Source organism: Fistularia commersonii, chromosome 32 (genome assembly GCF_037954325.1).
Source record: "Fistularia commersonii isolate RoL2024-O1a breed Wild chromosome 32, RoL_Fcom_v1.0, whole genome shotgun sequence".
Taxonomy (NCBI): Eukaryota; Metazoa; Chordata; class Actinopteri; order Syngnathiformes; family Fistulariidae; genus Fistularia; species Fistularia commersonii.
This window is the reverse complement of record NC_141315.1, coordinates 1,965,321-1,979,455: the sequence shown is the minus strand read 5'-3', so window position 1 is coordinate 1,979,455 and position 14,135 is coordinate 1,965,321. Positions and strand designations below refer to the sequence as shown.

Here is a 14,135-nt window from a genome sequence, read left to right as displayed (position 1 = left end):
TTTAAGTTTTATGAACTTCCCATCTTGATGTTTTTTACGCCTTACTGGCATCTTTAATATTTTAATAAAGTTTTATACAAGGGTTTATAAAAACCCTATGTTAAAATGCTATAAAGTATAATTTTGTTCATGCATGGGTCATATTTTGCCACGTCACTTTAGTGCATCTGATTTATTTAAATACACAGCATTTCAATTCTAAGTCTTTGGTTGTCATAGGGTGATTCAGAAAAATAGAACGTGCCTTTAATCGTCACAAGATGGGGACATTTCAATTTCATTTGAGGAAAACGCACGGACATTCTACAGCAGGTTACGACACTATTCTCTGGCAACTGAAAACTTATCTCGAACAAGGTTAGCCACCAGCACTTGCAGACATATTCAAACGGTGAACTGGAAAGACGGCAGTAAATAAACATCCTTGACTTATTTCAAACATGAACATCGAGATGTTGGCTGGTCCGAAGAACGTTGGCATAAATACAACTCTTGTAAAAATTGAGCTTCTGCGTGCTTGCATGACAAGATTTCAATTCGAATGGGAATTAAGTGCCGTGTGGCGGGTCTGTGCCCACTGTCAGCAACACTTGTGGACATTGGGTAATGTTTTGGTTGTCCAGCACTTTGTCTGGGCTCAGTTCTGCCCCCCTGTGGTTAAACCAATGCATGGGTGTTTAGGTATCCTGCTCCCAAGGTTAGTCATTAACCTTGTCTTCTCAGTCACTCGGAGCACCGAAGGTGGACGGTTCCGTGTCCAAGGCATGCGGCCGCTCAGCCGTCACATCTTACCATGGGCGACAGTAATCACTGTATCTACGAGCGGCCTCTAACCGCCGAGGACCACGTAATTGTAGTGTTTCACAAAGTTGCCAGTCACGGCGAAAACAGCGGCGACGACCACGAGTGTGGCGATGATGAACGGGCAGAGGAGAGGACTCATTTGCAAAGTAACACACATTTACGGTGTGATTCTGAAGTTGATGTTGAGGAGACAAGAGGAGACGGAGAGTCAACGGAATGTAGCGAGAAGAAAACGCTCTGTCCCACGACGTTTTGCGTCATTCGCGACCCAGCATCCAGAGAGGGAAGAACGAGTGAAGGTAGCAGACCAGTCACACTTACACGATTCAGACAAAAACAAGCTTGAATGTTGGCCAAATCGACGGTGTTGGAGATATACTCTATTACAGCTTGTATGACTTATTTTACAAGTACGAGGACAGTTGACGACTTCCTGTGGATTTCCAACGAGAAGAGGATACAGAGAATAGGGTTAGATGGAGGATGTTGATTCGTTGTGGCGACCCCTGAAGGGAGTAGTCGAAAGGGAAAGAACGACGTCACCGTACGTTATTTGTTATAACTGTGCTGATTTAACTTGTGGGTCTGTTAGCACAACGGCTACACGTGTTCCTGTTAGCATCAAACTATAGGAAATAATAGCGAAACAAAAATTTCAATTTCCTTAAAACTCTCCCACAAATTACTGCAATTCTATTGTCTACGTTACATCCAGCATTCTCCTCATATGCCCATGATAGAAATAAATGTGCATTAATTGTTGACAGTGTCAATAACTCTTCCGCCGCAGCCATTTTGACCAGGGTGCACAGGTGTCCTCATTCACGTTAATTAAGGCCCAGAGCTTAAGAAGACCAGGTCATTCATTACAACAACGAGAAGTACCCGTGCTCATACACCTGGCTATATAGGACTCCTTTAAAGAGATATATTCCTCGGGCATACATGACTGTTAATCTGGTGGTGTCACCGCAATGTGGCTTTCCAAAGAATAAACCCTATACTGAAGTTTCAGAAGAACAAATGTCTGAAAATCTTCTGGTCGATGTACCATTTTCTTTTTATTTTACCGTGTTGTTTTTAACCACATTAGGTTTCCTCGTAAACTATTAACACTGCTAATGTAATGGAACCTTTTCTGACTTGTGTAATTATCGTACAATATATAAGTAAGTGGTTGTGGGGTAACAATTGATACGCTGAGCTGTGCCTCTGCAAAGCGCAAATTTACTCCCCATTCAACAAAGATTAATTGAAGTGCAGTAAGTCGCCAATCGGCAAGAACAGGGATTTTACCAATTAAAATATTGATTACAATATAGTGAATTTTAAAACCTTCATATGCAATTTGATTGTAAGTAATTTACCGTCTATTTCCTTAAGCCAAGTTATATTACATCAGCTAAGTATTCTGGCTTTAAAAACAAAATCTTCAGGGTTGACTAACGATATATGATTCTTTCGGGATTTTATTTGCCATTTCCTGAGGCAAAGTTTTCATGATGACCACGCGATGTGAATTAAAATCAAAATAAAGCAATAAAAGTTCTACCAGTCTTAAGAGTCCATGAAATCTGAAAGTGTTTCTCCATTCCAAAAATGGAGGGTTAGGAGGGGATAGACATCTGTCACTTCTTGGGTTGAGCAAGACTAAGCAATACTAATTTGACCCCATATTGTGAACAAGTATTTAGACATCTGTGTTGTCCTAAATTGAAATATAATCTCAAGTTTATTGTTCCACAGGCATGGTTTATAAAAGCTACACCTTGTACAGATCTTTTACTTGAGATTTTGGAAACTAAGCTTCAGTGCAATACAAATGGATTTCAGTGACAGACCCTTTTATCACTGCTTCATCTTGCCATTATTGTTTCAGCAAAAGTGGAACAAAAAAAAAAATGCAATATTTAAAAATACAAAATATGGCCCATTAATTCATCATCAGGTGTTTGATAGCATCTGTAATTTTTCCACACTCACTTCCCCTTGTTTTTCTTCTTCTATCATTTCTTCTGTGTTTTTTCTCCACAGCCCCAGGAAAACCAAAGTGTCCAGGTCTTGGTTTGTTCTATGCTTTCCTGTCCACAGTTTTCTTCTCCATCATTGCCCTCTTGGTGAAAACCATCCAAGGAGTCCATGCCATAGAGATCAGTGCCATACGCTGCTTCTTCCAGATGCTCTTTATCATACCGTTACTCATCTACCACAAGTAAGCAAATGGAGAAAGTCAGCTGTCAATATCTGAAGATAGAAATTTTGCCAGTATTCAAAATGTAAATTTGATAGTGCTGATCACACCCATCAATCACAGGTACACACGATGGCAAAACCAAGATTCAGATTTGGAAACAGCAATCGCTTTAATTCTAGGTGTTACACAGTTTTGTTAGTGAGCGAGTGAGAGAGAGAGAGAGAGAGAGAGAGAGAGAGAGAGAGAGAGAGAGAGCATGTTCATCAGTGAAAACACATTTGACTCCTCAGTACCATGAGCACTATAAAGAAAATTCACTTTCTTCTTCCCTTTTTGATTCTGGCTAATTTATGATTAAAATAGGACACCCAGGTGGCAGCTGAAAGGAAAAGTTGTATAAAGTGTGAAACAGATGCACATTTTGCCCATCATTCTTTGAGCAAGGTTTGAGGGGAATTTTTTCTTTATTTTTCTGCTCATGAAACAGAATTGAATGGGAAATGACTGCTTTATTAAAGCGTAATTTCTTGTAAAACTAATCATATATAGTAGGTAATGGGAGAACTGACTATAAAAGACAAGCAACTGTCAAGGGGATTTATGAAGGTCCCTAAACCTTTTTTTTGAGCTGCTTATTTTAGTGAAAATAAAATTCAATGACAGGCCATAAATTATCGATCAAAAAATGTTTAAATTTCAAGCAAGTACACATTCATCCTCATTCACCAAATCTGTCCTGTTTATCCATCTATCCATTCATCACTTCTTTTACATGAATCTCCCACCAACTTATATCTCTGCTCTCTTTTCAGACTATGCATCCATCAATACACACAACCCTCTGTCACTCAATTTTTCTCCAATCATCACTTTCTAAATTGAAATATATTTCTGCCTCTCCAAACAGCTTAATCGTCTTTCCATCTTGTCATCCTTTCATCCGCCATCCTCATATCCTTGCTCCTCTAGGACAGGTTTCCTTGGTCCCAGGGATAAACGTATATTTCTGGTGCTTCGGGGTTTCATTGGATCCAATGCCATGATCCTACTCTTCTATGCTGTACAGCAAATGCCTTTGGCAGATGCTACCGTCATCATGTTCAGGTAAGAATCATACTATTCTATCTTCGTATAGTGCATTCACAGAATTATAATACTTAAAGTTTTTATCTTCCCAGATTGGTGTATCTTATCTGTTTTCTGTCCCCTATCACTTTTACATATTTTGCAGCTATTTTTTTTTTTACTCTAGAAATACATTTACTAGCATTTCATATTTTCATAGTTATGTAATCAGTCATAATTGTGCATTAATCCCTCAGTAACCCAGTTTTCACGTCACTGCTGGCCTGGATATTCCTTAAAGAAAGATGTACAATCTGGGATTGTGTCTTCACTGTTTTCACCATCACTGGTGTCATCCTTATTGCTCGACCACCATTCCTGTTTGGGGATCATATCCGTGGCATTGAGGGCAACTATACAAATCACATCAAGGGAACAGTTGCTGCCTTTGCAGGTGATATGATATAAATTGATATATTTTTTATGCTGTTTAGAAGAACTTAGAGCAATGTGATGTAAAAGATGTCTTAACTCTTCATTCAAATGCCATAATGTTTGAAAGGAATTAAGTAGTAGGTCAAAATCGTAATCGTTTTTTTTTCCCTGTTATTTTCTTTGTTGTGACTTCTCATTGCGTGATTGGTATATTCATTTTTATTTTTTTTGTATTTATAGGAGCAATTGCGGCTGCTTTTACATTTGTTGTTCTACGCAAGATGGGAAAAAGTGTCCACTACTACCTCTCAGTCTGGTACTATGCCGTAATTGGTTTCATTGAGTGCATCATTACTGTGTCCGTCCTTGGGGAATGGAAAATTCCGTTCTGTGGCCGTGATCGCTGGATGCTGATGTTGATCGCAATCCTGGGAATCGCTGGCCAGACCTTTCTCACAAAAGCTCTGCAGATCGAGAAGGCTGGGCCCGTGGCCTTGATGAGGACTGTGGATGTGGTACTTGCATTCATCTTCCAATTCATTTTCTTTAACCGTGCACCAACATGGTGGAGCCTTGGGGGGGCACTTTGTGTAGTATTGAGTACCAGTGGAGTAGCAATTAGAAAATGGTTCAGCAACTCCCGTAAGGGCTGAGCAAAAGAGGAAATTCACAAGAATACTTAAGTAGGGGTCAGTCATGAGTGTCTCATAGTTTTAGAGAGCTTTCTTTACATCTGTAGTGCTAAATCTCAAGTATCAACCTTTTTTATTCTATTTTTTTAAATTTGATTCTGTTGTTTAAAAAAAAAAAACAGACAAAAAAAAAGTTCAAGCTCAATGCCCCAACCTTTTATGGCTTCTCTGTAGCCAGTGAAGTTAATCTGATATACTCTGATATGGCAGAAATTTTAGATTTTCTCTTACTAATTTCGTGAATTTCTCCACAATGAAGCAGTTGGCTTAACCTCACACACCTTTCATTTGCTTTAGCTTGAATTAGATAGCCAATGCAAAGTTTTCTTGCACTGTGACCATTCACACTGTTAAACAGGACTTTGTGTGTGTGTGTGTATGCGTGCGTGTACGTGTGTACGTGTGTACGTGTGTTTGTGTGTGTGTGTGTTTGTGTGTGTGTGTGTGTGTGTGTGTGTGTTAAAAAGCTGTGTTGAATATCTCCAAAAATTACTTATGTTCATAGTTGTGGTGTTTGCTAGTTACTATTGTGTGGGTAAGTGTAAAGAAAACTAAAATGGCCATTATGTTGGGAATACAATTAGTGTAACCCTCCTATTGAAATGAGCTGAAAGAAACACAAGATACTTACCAGCTAAAAAGAAATATCAGCACTTAAATGTAGATTTTTTGCACTTATTAAGCAAGTCCAAAGTACTTATTTCAAAGACATTATAACTGTTTTGTTTGGTTCACGTACGAGACCATTATAAAACTGACATTTGACATAGGTTTACTTGAAAAACTTTCTCAGGGACCTCTCACATAGCTGCCTATAGTGGCTAAATTGTAATTCATTTTTTACCCCAAAACAGTCCTTGTTATATTACTTTGTTTCTTGCGCACTTTTTTGTCTTGTAAGAAGTAATATGTCAGTAACGATCATAATTTCATGTACAATGAGTTACAACTACATTTTAAGTGCCTTAAGCAGGAAACAAATGTCTACTTTTGCTTCATGCAGTTGCAAAATGACAACTCATAGGTGAGTGTGCTTAACCGTATAAATATGAAAGTCAGGTTTTTGACAAAAGAATAGGATACATTACTTTTAAAATGGGAAATCTATGTTCCTTATCCCTAAATGGGAGCACCAACTTCTTCATATTCAGGAGGAGCAAGCACTTTCATGTTACCTAAAGATGACCTCAAGCCATCTTTGCGATAGGGAAGTGACAAGTTTTCAGTAGATTACAGATAAGTTGGTATTATATACACTTTTCTTGATACCGGTTAAAGGAAGAATTAGTACCCAGTTGTAGGTAGTTGGCCTTAAAAATCAGCTACTCCACAAACTTTGTATTAAGAAATGATTAGTAATAAATCAAGGACTAGAAAGAGTTAAACTGACTGCAGATTTTTCCATAGTAACATGGATAATGCAAACCCCATAAAATAAACAGCAGCAGTAAACAGCCAGTGACCTAAAATTAGTGTGAGAGGGTTTTTGTGAAGCTTCAGTGACTTTCATTCCTAGGCCAATTATCCACATCTCTGAAGTTACGCTTGGACTTAGTCAAGGTTTTGAGCAAAGTTGTAATCATTTAAAAAACAAATTGCATTTGAATATTTTAAAAGTCAGCATTTTGGATGTTGTGCTTAATGCAATATTTTTGTTAGTCCTTTTATTAGTGACAAAATTTTGCCTCGGCTTAAGTTGCTGTGTGAATAAATTGATTTGATTTCTCGTGTAGGAAAACGCAAAGCTTCCTTCTTTCAAGGGATATGGATTCTATCCCAAAAGTGAGCTGTGCTATGGGTTGGATATAATTTAGTTGTTTTACCATTTAAATTTACAAATATTTTAACTGATAGTCAAAGTTAAGCTGTTGTCTTCAGTCAAAAGACTGTTTATTTAAGATCAATGAACTTCAAAAATGATGGGAGGGCATCTTGGCTGCTACTTTTTCACTCTGTTTCTGTTCAAACTGTTGAGAATTCATGTCATACTAGCTAATAAAGAGAGTGTACTGTGTTGCTAAGCAATGAAATTATGTGATGTTAATCAGAGGATTTGTTGATGTCACTTAATTGACAGTGGAATGTGTTTAATTTTTTCTCTCTTTTTTTAAGAAATCAAACCATCAAATTTTACAAAAGAAACACATAGTTACAACTGGCCAGTATTGCATGACACAGTGCCAAAAAAAGGTCTATTTTGACAGGAGAATGCACTCATACAGCGGAATCGTGGTTAAAGGTGCGATCTGTATTATATGTTGTAACACTTTTTGTCAGCCAGCAAATGTCTTGTGATATTTAATATTGGCACAGTGTTTTTTTTTAATTTAAAATGTGTGTAATAAGCTAGTGCTATGTAAATTAGATGAAGCCAAAATGCGGCGGGCTGGGGCCCACAACAGTGTCCATCCAATCAGCAGCAGAGAGTGTTTGTGTGTACAAAGGACGGAGGGAGAGGACATTTCCTTGATATAACAAGAGATTCTCTTCGTAATAGCATGTCATGAGACAATTTTTTTTTCTAAGATTCAGTTTGGATCACAGTTTGAGACTACATTGCTTTATTTTTAATCCCGTGCACTAAATGTATTTTGCACATGACATCTAAGGAAAACAAAAAAAATATAGTGTCAAGTAGCGAATTAAAAACATCTATGACACATTGAGGGCTCTGAATAAGGATGATTTTGTTGTGGGTAATAGTAAAGATAAAGCAATGGTGATTACATATACTTTAATTTGTCTATTCCATCTAAGTAGAATGGTTACACCTGTGCAAATTGCATTGCAGTATTATGAACCTGTAAAATAGAAAAAAAAATTCTAACCTGTTGGCCCAATATCATATTTGGGGATAGGGGGAATATCGCTTGCTTATTATAATTACTGTTGGCTTTTTTTGTTGATTGTTTGATTTGCTTTGACAGTTTTTTTTCTCCTTTCTCTCTCAGTATACTTGACTTGAATGCTGTAGTGTATGCACTGTCTGTTGTGTTTCTATCATATGGTTAGATAACTTATTTCTTACTTTGTTTCAGGACCTATAAGCCTTACAAACCCGACACAGCTATGGTTGGGATTTTATAGCTATACTTTTAAAGGTATTTCTGTAATGTAATGCATCAACATATACAAGATTTGTATATATTTCTGCATAGTAATCGATTTTATTTAGAATACTATAATTCAATAATAAATTCTCAATGAATGTATCAGTATTGTCTACTGTCATGACTTACCCTAGTTGTGTTTCTGGAGCTTCAAAAAATATTAAATCAAAGAGAAACTTGTTAAACACAGCCAAACAGTTGTGCCAATATCTGTACACACTGTCCCCAGGGTCATTGTTTTACCTTCTGCTAAAGACTGAAATGGCAACAATGAAGAGGAGGAAAAAAAGGGGGCTAAGCTATTGCAATAGAATTTGTTTTTCAAAGCACTGAGTCAGGTAGCTGATGACAGTAGTGCACAGGATAATACCTGGCTGAGTGGATTGTAGTCATTGTGCATGTAAGTGTTTTTATGTACATGCGCATGCAATCTGTCTGACCATAACACTGGTCCCTATTATTCCTTTGTTTTTTTCCTTTCATTTGTAAACAACACCCATGACAATGTCAAGACAATGTGCGCTCATGCAGAATGGCTACTGTGCACTGTCATTCTGACCTATGTCTTACAAAACAAAAGAAGCTTCTTGCTTTCTTTTCCTTTCGGCTTTTCTCTTCAGGGGTCGCCATAGTAAATCAACCTTGTCCATTTAACAACCTTGTCCATTTCTCTCTCACACCAATTAACTTCATGTCCTCTCTCACTACATGCATAAATCTTCTCTTTAGTCTTCCCCTAGGCCTCCTGCCTGGCAGCTGCAATTCCAGCATCCATCTACCAATATATTCACTATGCCTCTTCTGTACATGACCGAACCCTCTCGGTGTGGCTTCTCTGACCTTCTCTCTAAAACATGTGCTGTCTCTCTGATGGACACATTCCTGACCCTATCCATCCTCGTCACTCCAAAAGAGAACCGCAGCATCCTCATCTGTGCAACCTCCAGCTCTGACTCTTGTCTTTTTGTTAATGTTTCTAGACCATACAGCATTGCTCCCTTGTACACATTTCTTTTTATTCTGGCTGATCTCTTCTATCGCATAATATTAAAAGCGTTTCTTAATTCCACAAGATTGACAGTTTTATACATTGTTTTTTTATTTTTCTTGAAACCATTTCAATAACCATTTTCACTGTCAATCTGTTAGCTCCACAATGTATGCTTAGCAGGCATTATAATTTAAATAATTATCAGACGCAGCACAGTACCGGTTTTAAAATCTTTTAAACATGTAATGCTTTTTTCCTTACAGTAGGGGGCAGGATCCACAAATGGGTACTATGGTTATCAATGGAGAGTACTGATATTTGAAATTTTACTTTAAACTGAGAATGGAGAGCATTATAACAGAGAACTGACCATTTTCTGCTGTCCCATTTACTATACCAAGCATTTCTTAATTCCTAGTAGAGGCAATGCTAATAATGATAGAATAGAATGCCCTTTATTGTCATTATAGTGAATGTACAACTATAAGACTGGAGAGCTTCTCCTTTCAGTGAAAATAGTAAGCTATACTAATATCTACAAGATGAAATCCAACAAGACAGTGTAATTTAGATTCTAGACAAGACAGTGCAGTGCAAATTGACTACAGAGAAGACTGCAAATTCACTCCATAGAGACAATTGTGCAAACGGAGCAAGACTGTAAAAGTTGACGACAGGGAAGACAGAGCAAATTTATTTCATAGAGATAACTTTGTAAACAGTGCAGGACATTGCAAATGGACTCTTAAAAGTTGAGATAAGAATTGATAAAGTATTGCACAGGATGTAAAAAGGTTATTGGCATGATTATTGTTTAAAAGGTGAGATATAATACAAATGCAAATTGCACAGGTTCATTTAATAGTAACAGTTGTGCTGCAAACCATTGTAATGAAAGTGTTTTTCCCTTTAACGAAACATAATTGTCATTAATTTGCCTTTGTATATTTTTAGTTGTATTGATATTTTGAAAATCTCTTCATTCAAGTTTGAAAAATAATGTCCTTAACTAAGATGAGATAAGATATATAGATTGTGAGACAAGCGCAAACATGTTTATATTATATATGCACTCTATTTTTATCTGATCGTACTGCTCATGTTTCTTATACTGAACACAATATCTTTCATTAATTCTTAGAGCCGTCTCTCTTGTGAATTGTAAATGTTAATTAGAAGTAAGATATAATGTGATAAGCATGAAAATCCAGTGACCATCAGTTAAGTGTCCAGTCTAGAGTTGATCAAAATCAAACTTAAATGCATCTCTAGGGGAAGATTTAAGTATGTAGTCACAGAGATGTTGCTCTAAATGCAACCCAACCTCTCCTTTATCAAGAGGCTGGGGATTCCCAATTGTTTGAGCATGCCCCTGGCTGGAGGAGTGTAGGGATTGCACATTCCTGTTGAATGGCATAGGAGTTCCCATCAGTGAAGCAGGTGGAAAAAAAATCCCAATTTTCCAAGTTACAAACTCCCATTGTTCAAGGGAGTGTGGTGTGATGTGTGTTGAGGCAGACCAACTGCAGCTTAATATCTTCTGGTTACTTCCCCCTCAACAAAGTAAACAGACTGGAATGCACTGTCATCAGCCTCTGGCAACCAACTCAGTGCATCACATGACATAAAATCAATGCTATTTATCTGCATTAGTGAACCTGGCAATTAAATGCAGACTCTAGTCTGGTTTTGCATTGCATTCTTGAAGACAGTGGACAGGTGAAGGGTTCTATATTAATGCAACGATAAATGATAATGACAGCCTCTGTATTAAGACCGACAAATGCTTTTGGGTAACACCAGACAAATGAAGATAACATAGGTTTCTCAAAGTCTAGATGATATCGCTCTTAGGTCGGGAGTATTATACCAGACTCCAACTCATATTCTACTCAAAACTGCAATTTTGTTGGAACAAATTAGTTTTGAGAAAGTATAGGTCTGCATAAAGTAGACATCAGGCACTACTGAAAAATTGCAATTGCCAGACATTCCAATGTAGTGACACACACACACGCACACACACACACACACACACACACACACACACACACACGCACACACACACACACACACACACACACGCACACACACACACACGCACACACACGGACTATGGCCAGCCTCGGTTATTGTCGGTCTGTCCACAGCTCAATGGCTATTGAGGCGAGAGGAATGCTGCCTTAAGGTACAGTTGGATTTATCGAAAAAACTAGTCCAACGCGGGATTAATCTTTTCTTTTCTTTTCGGCTTTTCCCTTCAGGGGTCGCCATAGCGAATCGCCTTGTCCATCTAACTATATTCTCTGTATCCTTCTCTCTCACACCAAATAACCCCATAGCCTCTCTCACATAAATCTTCTTTTTGTTATTATCTGGTCGGACGTTCTGCTAAAACACAACGGAAAGAAACGAAACAAAACATAACATTGGAAGAATTATGTCAAGAACAAGTGCCTACACCTTGTATGTAAGCCATGCGAAACCTCTGATAAAGCGTACAAATAAATCCCATTGAAACTGTGAACTCCCATCCACGTCGATTGGCGGTGTACGTGATTTGGCAGGACTAGAATTTCAGGTTTCCGAGGAGTAGCTGAATGCGTCAAAGAACGGGTTCCCACCGTAACACACGCTTTTTAATCGACCGCCCCTTTGCACTCTCTCTCTCTCTCTCTCTCTCTCTCTCTCTCTCTCTCTCTCTCTCTCTCTCTCTCTCTCTCTCTCTCTCTCTCTCTCGCCCTCTCTCCCAAACAAGCTATATGTGGAGTTTGGATGGATGATAACTGGATACGAGCTTGATAATCGGTAAGTTCCTGCTCAAACTGTCTTTCCGCATCGCCATGCTAGGCTTTGCAAGATTGTCCTGGTCCTGAGTACGATTTGTGAAGTGCAGTGCGGTGTCAGTCGTTCTTATTCTGCGGACACCATGGCCCTTGAGTACGTTTTTTTTGTACTTTTACACCCCCGCGGGGGTTGAAAGTAAATAATCGTCCACCCTTCTCATCGGCTTTCATCGGGATTCTAACAACACCTCTAATAAGGATTGTTAAACATCCGTGATTGACTGATATCAAGGATAAAGCTGGAAACTGGTCTTTGACGTAATTACGTTACTGTTGTCCTTTTAACCCACCTGTACTGATAAACCATGGAAAAACGCCCACCGATCTTTATATCGCTTTGTTGACCATGTAGCAGCGGACGCATATTCTGATTACATACAAGTTTAACGTCTCCTAAAACGGCTATCAACGACATGGTTTCTCTACTGCATGGGCAGGAGTGACTTTTGATTTACAGCGTTACAGTGTAAAGAAAAGAGTTAACTTAAGTGAACTATTGATATTCTAAGCTTTATGTTAAATACATAAGCAAGTATTCTAGTTTCATATGGAATGCTTAAATCGATGGCCTAATTTAAAACGATCCACATTACAAAGTGATACTTGCACATTTGTGTTTCATCTCTGCACATTTTTACTTTGCACTGTTATTGTTGTAAACATTATCACAGATACTTGCCCCAGTTTTCTGTTTTAAAATTAACCAGTCTTTTCCTCCCCCTTGAGTTATCGTCTTGATAAACATGCACATGCCCGTACATTCACTCACATTAGCATTCATAGTCATTCACCATGAACATACAGTCACCCTTTCTTGATTCAGCCTTCTGCCTTTGTTGTTACACTGCACGGCGCGCGCGCGCACACACACACACACACACACACTCACATTGATCCCCCTCCCTCTTTCTCTACAGTTTCCACTGGCGTCTTTATGCCCTGCCCCCTAATCAAAGCCAGATGTTCTCCAGGTCCCTTGCATGAAAAGTCTGTTTTGTTTGCAGCAGCTCTTTCAGTGCTTCCAGCCTCTCATACAGTCAGGATTGAAAATGAGACCGCCTGCAACAAATTACAGGTGGCTCTTAGATGAGTTTTCTTTCTCTCGGGAAGGTGTAGCCTAACTCAGAACCCTGTGATGATGGAGTCTATCCCTCAACAGAAACTGAGGTTCCTCTTCATGTATCAAAATTCTTCAATGAATACTTTGTGTGCATGCTCAGGTTAGAGCTAGGATATTATTATCCTAGTTCTTGGCTGTTGTGTCTGTTTCTTAAACTTGTATGGAGGGATTCACTCTTAACGGGGTTACGTTCAGTTTGGGTCCTTTTTGAAAAATCTAAGATTCCGCTAAAAATTACAATCTTAATTCCTGCAGGTGGTCTGACATTTCCCAGTGCATGTTATTCTGGTTATTTCTGATCAGCTAATTTGCACACCAGCAGATGGAATGTGGTTATGAAACAAAGTCATAACCAGGACTGATGATCAGTGCAGTCATTCCTTTCATGACCTCTGAGTTTTCTTGATTTTGCTGATCACCTGGATTTGTAGTTGGTCTGAAAATGTAAAATCAAATGTTCATACTACTTAGCAGATACAGTTATTATAAGCTGTAAATGGCTTCTCAGTACAAAAGAAAAGTAACTATGCAATTGAAATTTTGAAAAGTGCAGTTGTAAGAACAAGTTATATTTCCAAGACAAATAGATAAAAAAAAATTGCAGGTTAGCAAGGATTTAGTAAAAACCTGAAACAAATTTACCGTTTCTGTCAACTGGACTACATAATGAAATCATCATCATCATCATTGATCAGTTGTTTTGGCATTATTGTGATTTAAACTATTTGGAATGAGTGACATTTGAAACTTTATGGTGACTAACTGTCATTCTATAAAAAAGACAAAACAGATTACAATACTTTTGTTTATTTGTATAGTATCTTAACCAAAACAGTTATTGATCAGTTGTGCAGCCCTGCAAGAGAGTGCAGGAACAC

At 38.2% G+C, this 14,135-nt stretch overlaps 2 protein-coding genes across 3 annotated transcripts in view; both read left to right on the top strand.

The window, feature by feature from the left end:
* Nucleotides 1-15: 15 nt before the first annotated feature.
* Nucleotides 16-8,405, top strand: slc35g1 (solute carrier family 35 member G1). The gene is made up of 5 exons (XM_086139761.1): nucleotides 16-1,103; nucleotides 2,839-3,016; nucleotides 3,968-4,102; nucleotides 4,321-4,517; nucleotides 4,739-8,405. The coding sequence occupies exons 1-5, from the start codon at nucleotides 794-796 to the stop codon at nucleotides 5,149-5,151; spliced, it is 1,233 nt and encodes a 410-aa protein (XP_085995887.1). The 5' UTR covers nucleotides 16-793; the 3' UTR covers nucleotides 5,152-8,405.
* A 3,664-nt stretch (nucleotides 8,406-12,069) lies between these two features.
* plce1 (phospholipase C, epsilon 1) overlaps nucleotides 12,070-14,135 on the top strand; it is a 79,061-nt gene continuing 76,995 nt past the window's right edge. For both annotated transcript variants that reach the window (XM_086139893.1, XM_086139895.1), the window contains exon 1: nucleotides 12,070-12,099. The gene's annotated coding sequence lies outside the window, so the exon portion shown is untranslated. The remainder of the gene's footprint in view (nucleotides 12,100-14,135) is intronic.

Excerpts from the sequence above, each read along its gene's own strand:
- slc35g1 (XM_086139761.1), top strand. The coding sequence starts at position 794 with ATGGGCGACAGTAATCACTGTATCTACGAGCGGCCTCTAACCGCCGAG. Across the intron at positions 3,017-3,967 it reads CCGTTACTCATCTACCACAA|GACAGGTTTCCTTGGTCCCA; the intron begins GTAAGCAAATGG and ends TTGCTCCTCTAG. Across the intron at positions 4,103-4,320 it reads GCTACCGTCATCATGTTCAG|TAACCCAGTTTTCACGTCAC; the intron begins GTAAGAATCATA and ends TTAATCCCTCAG.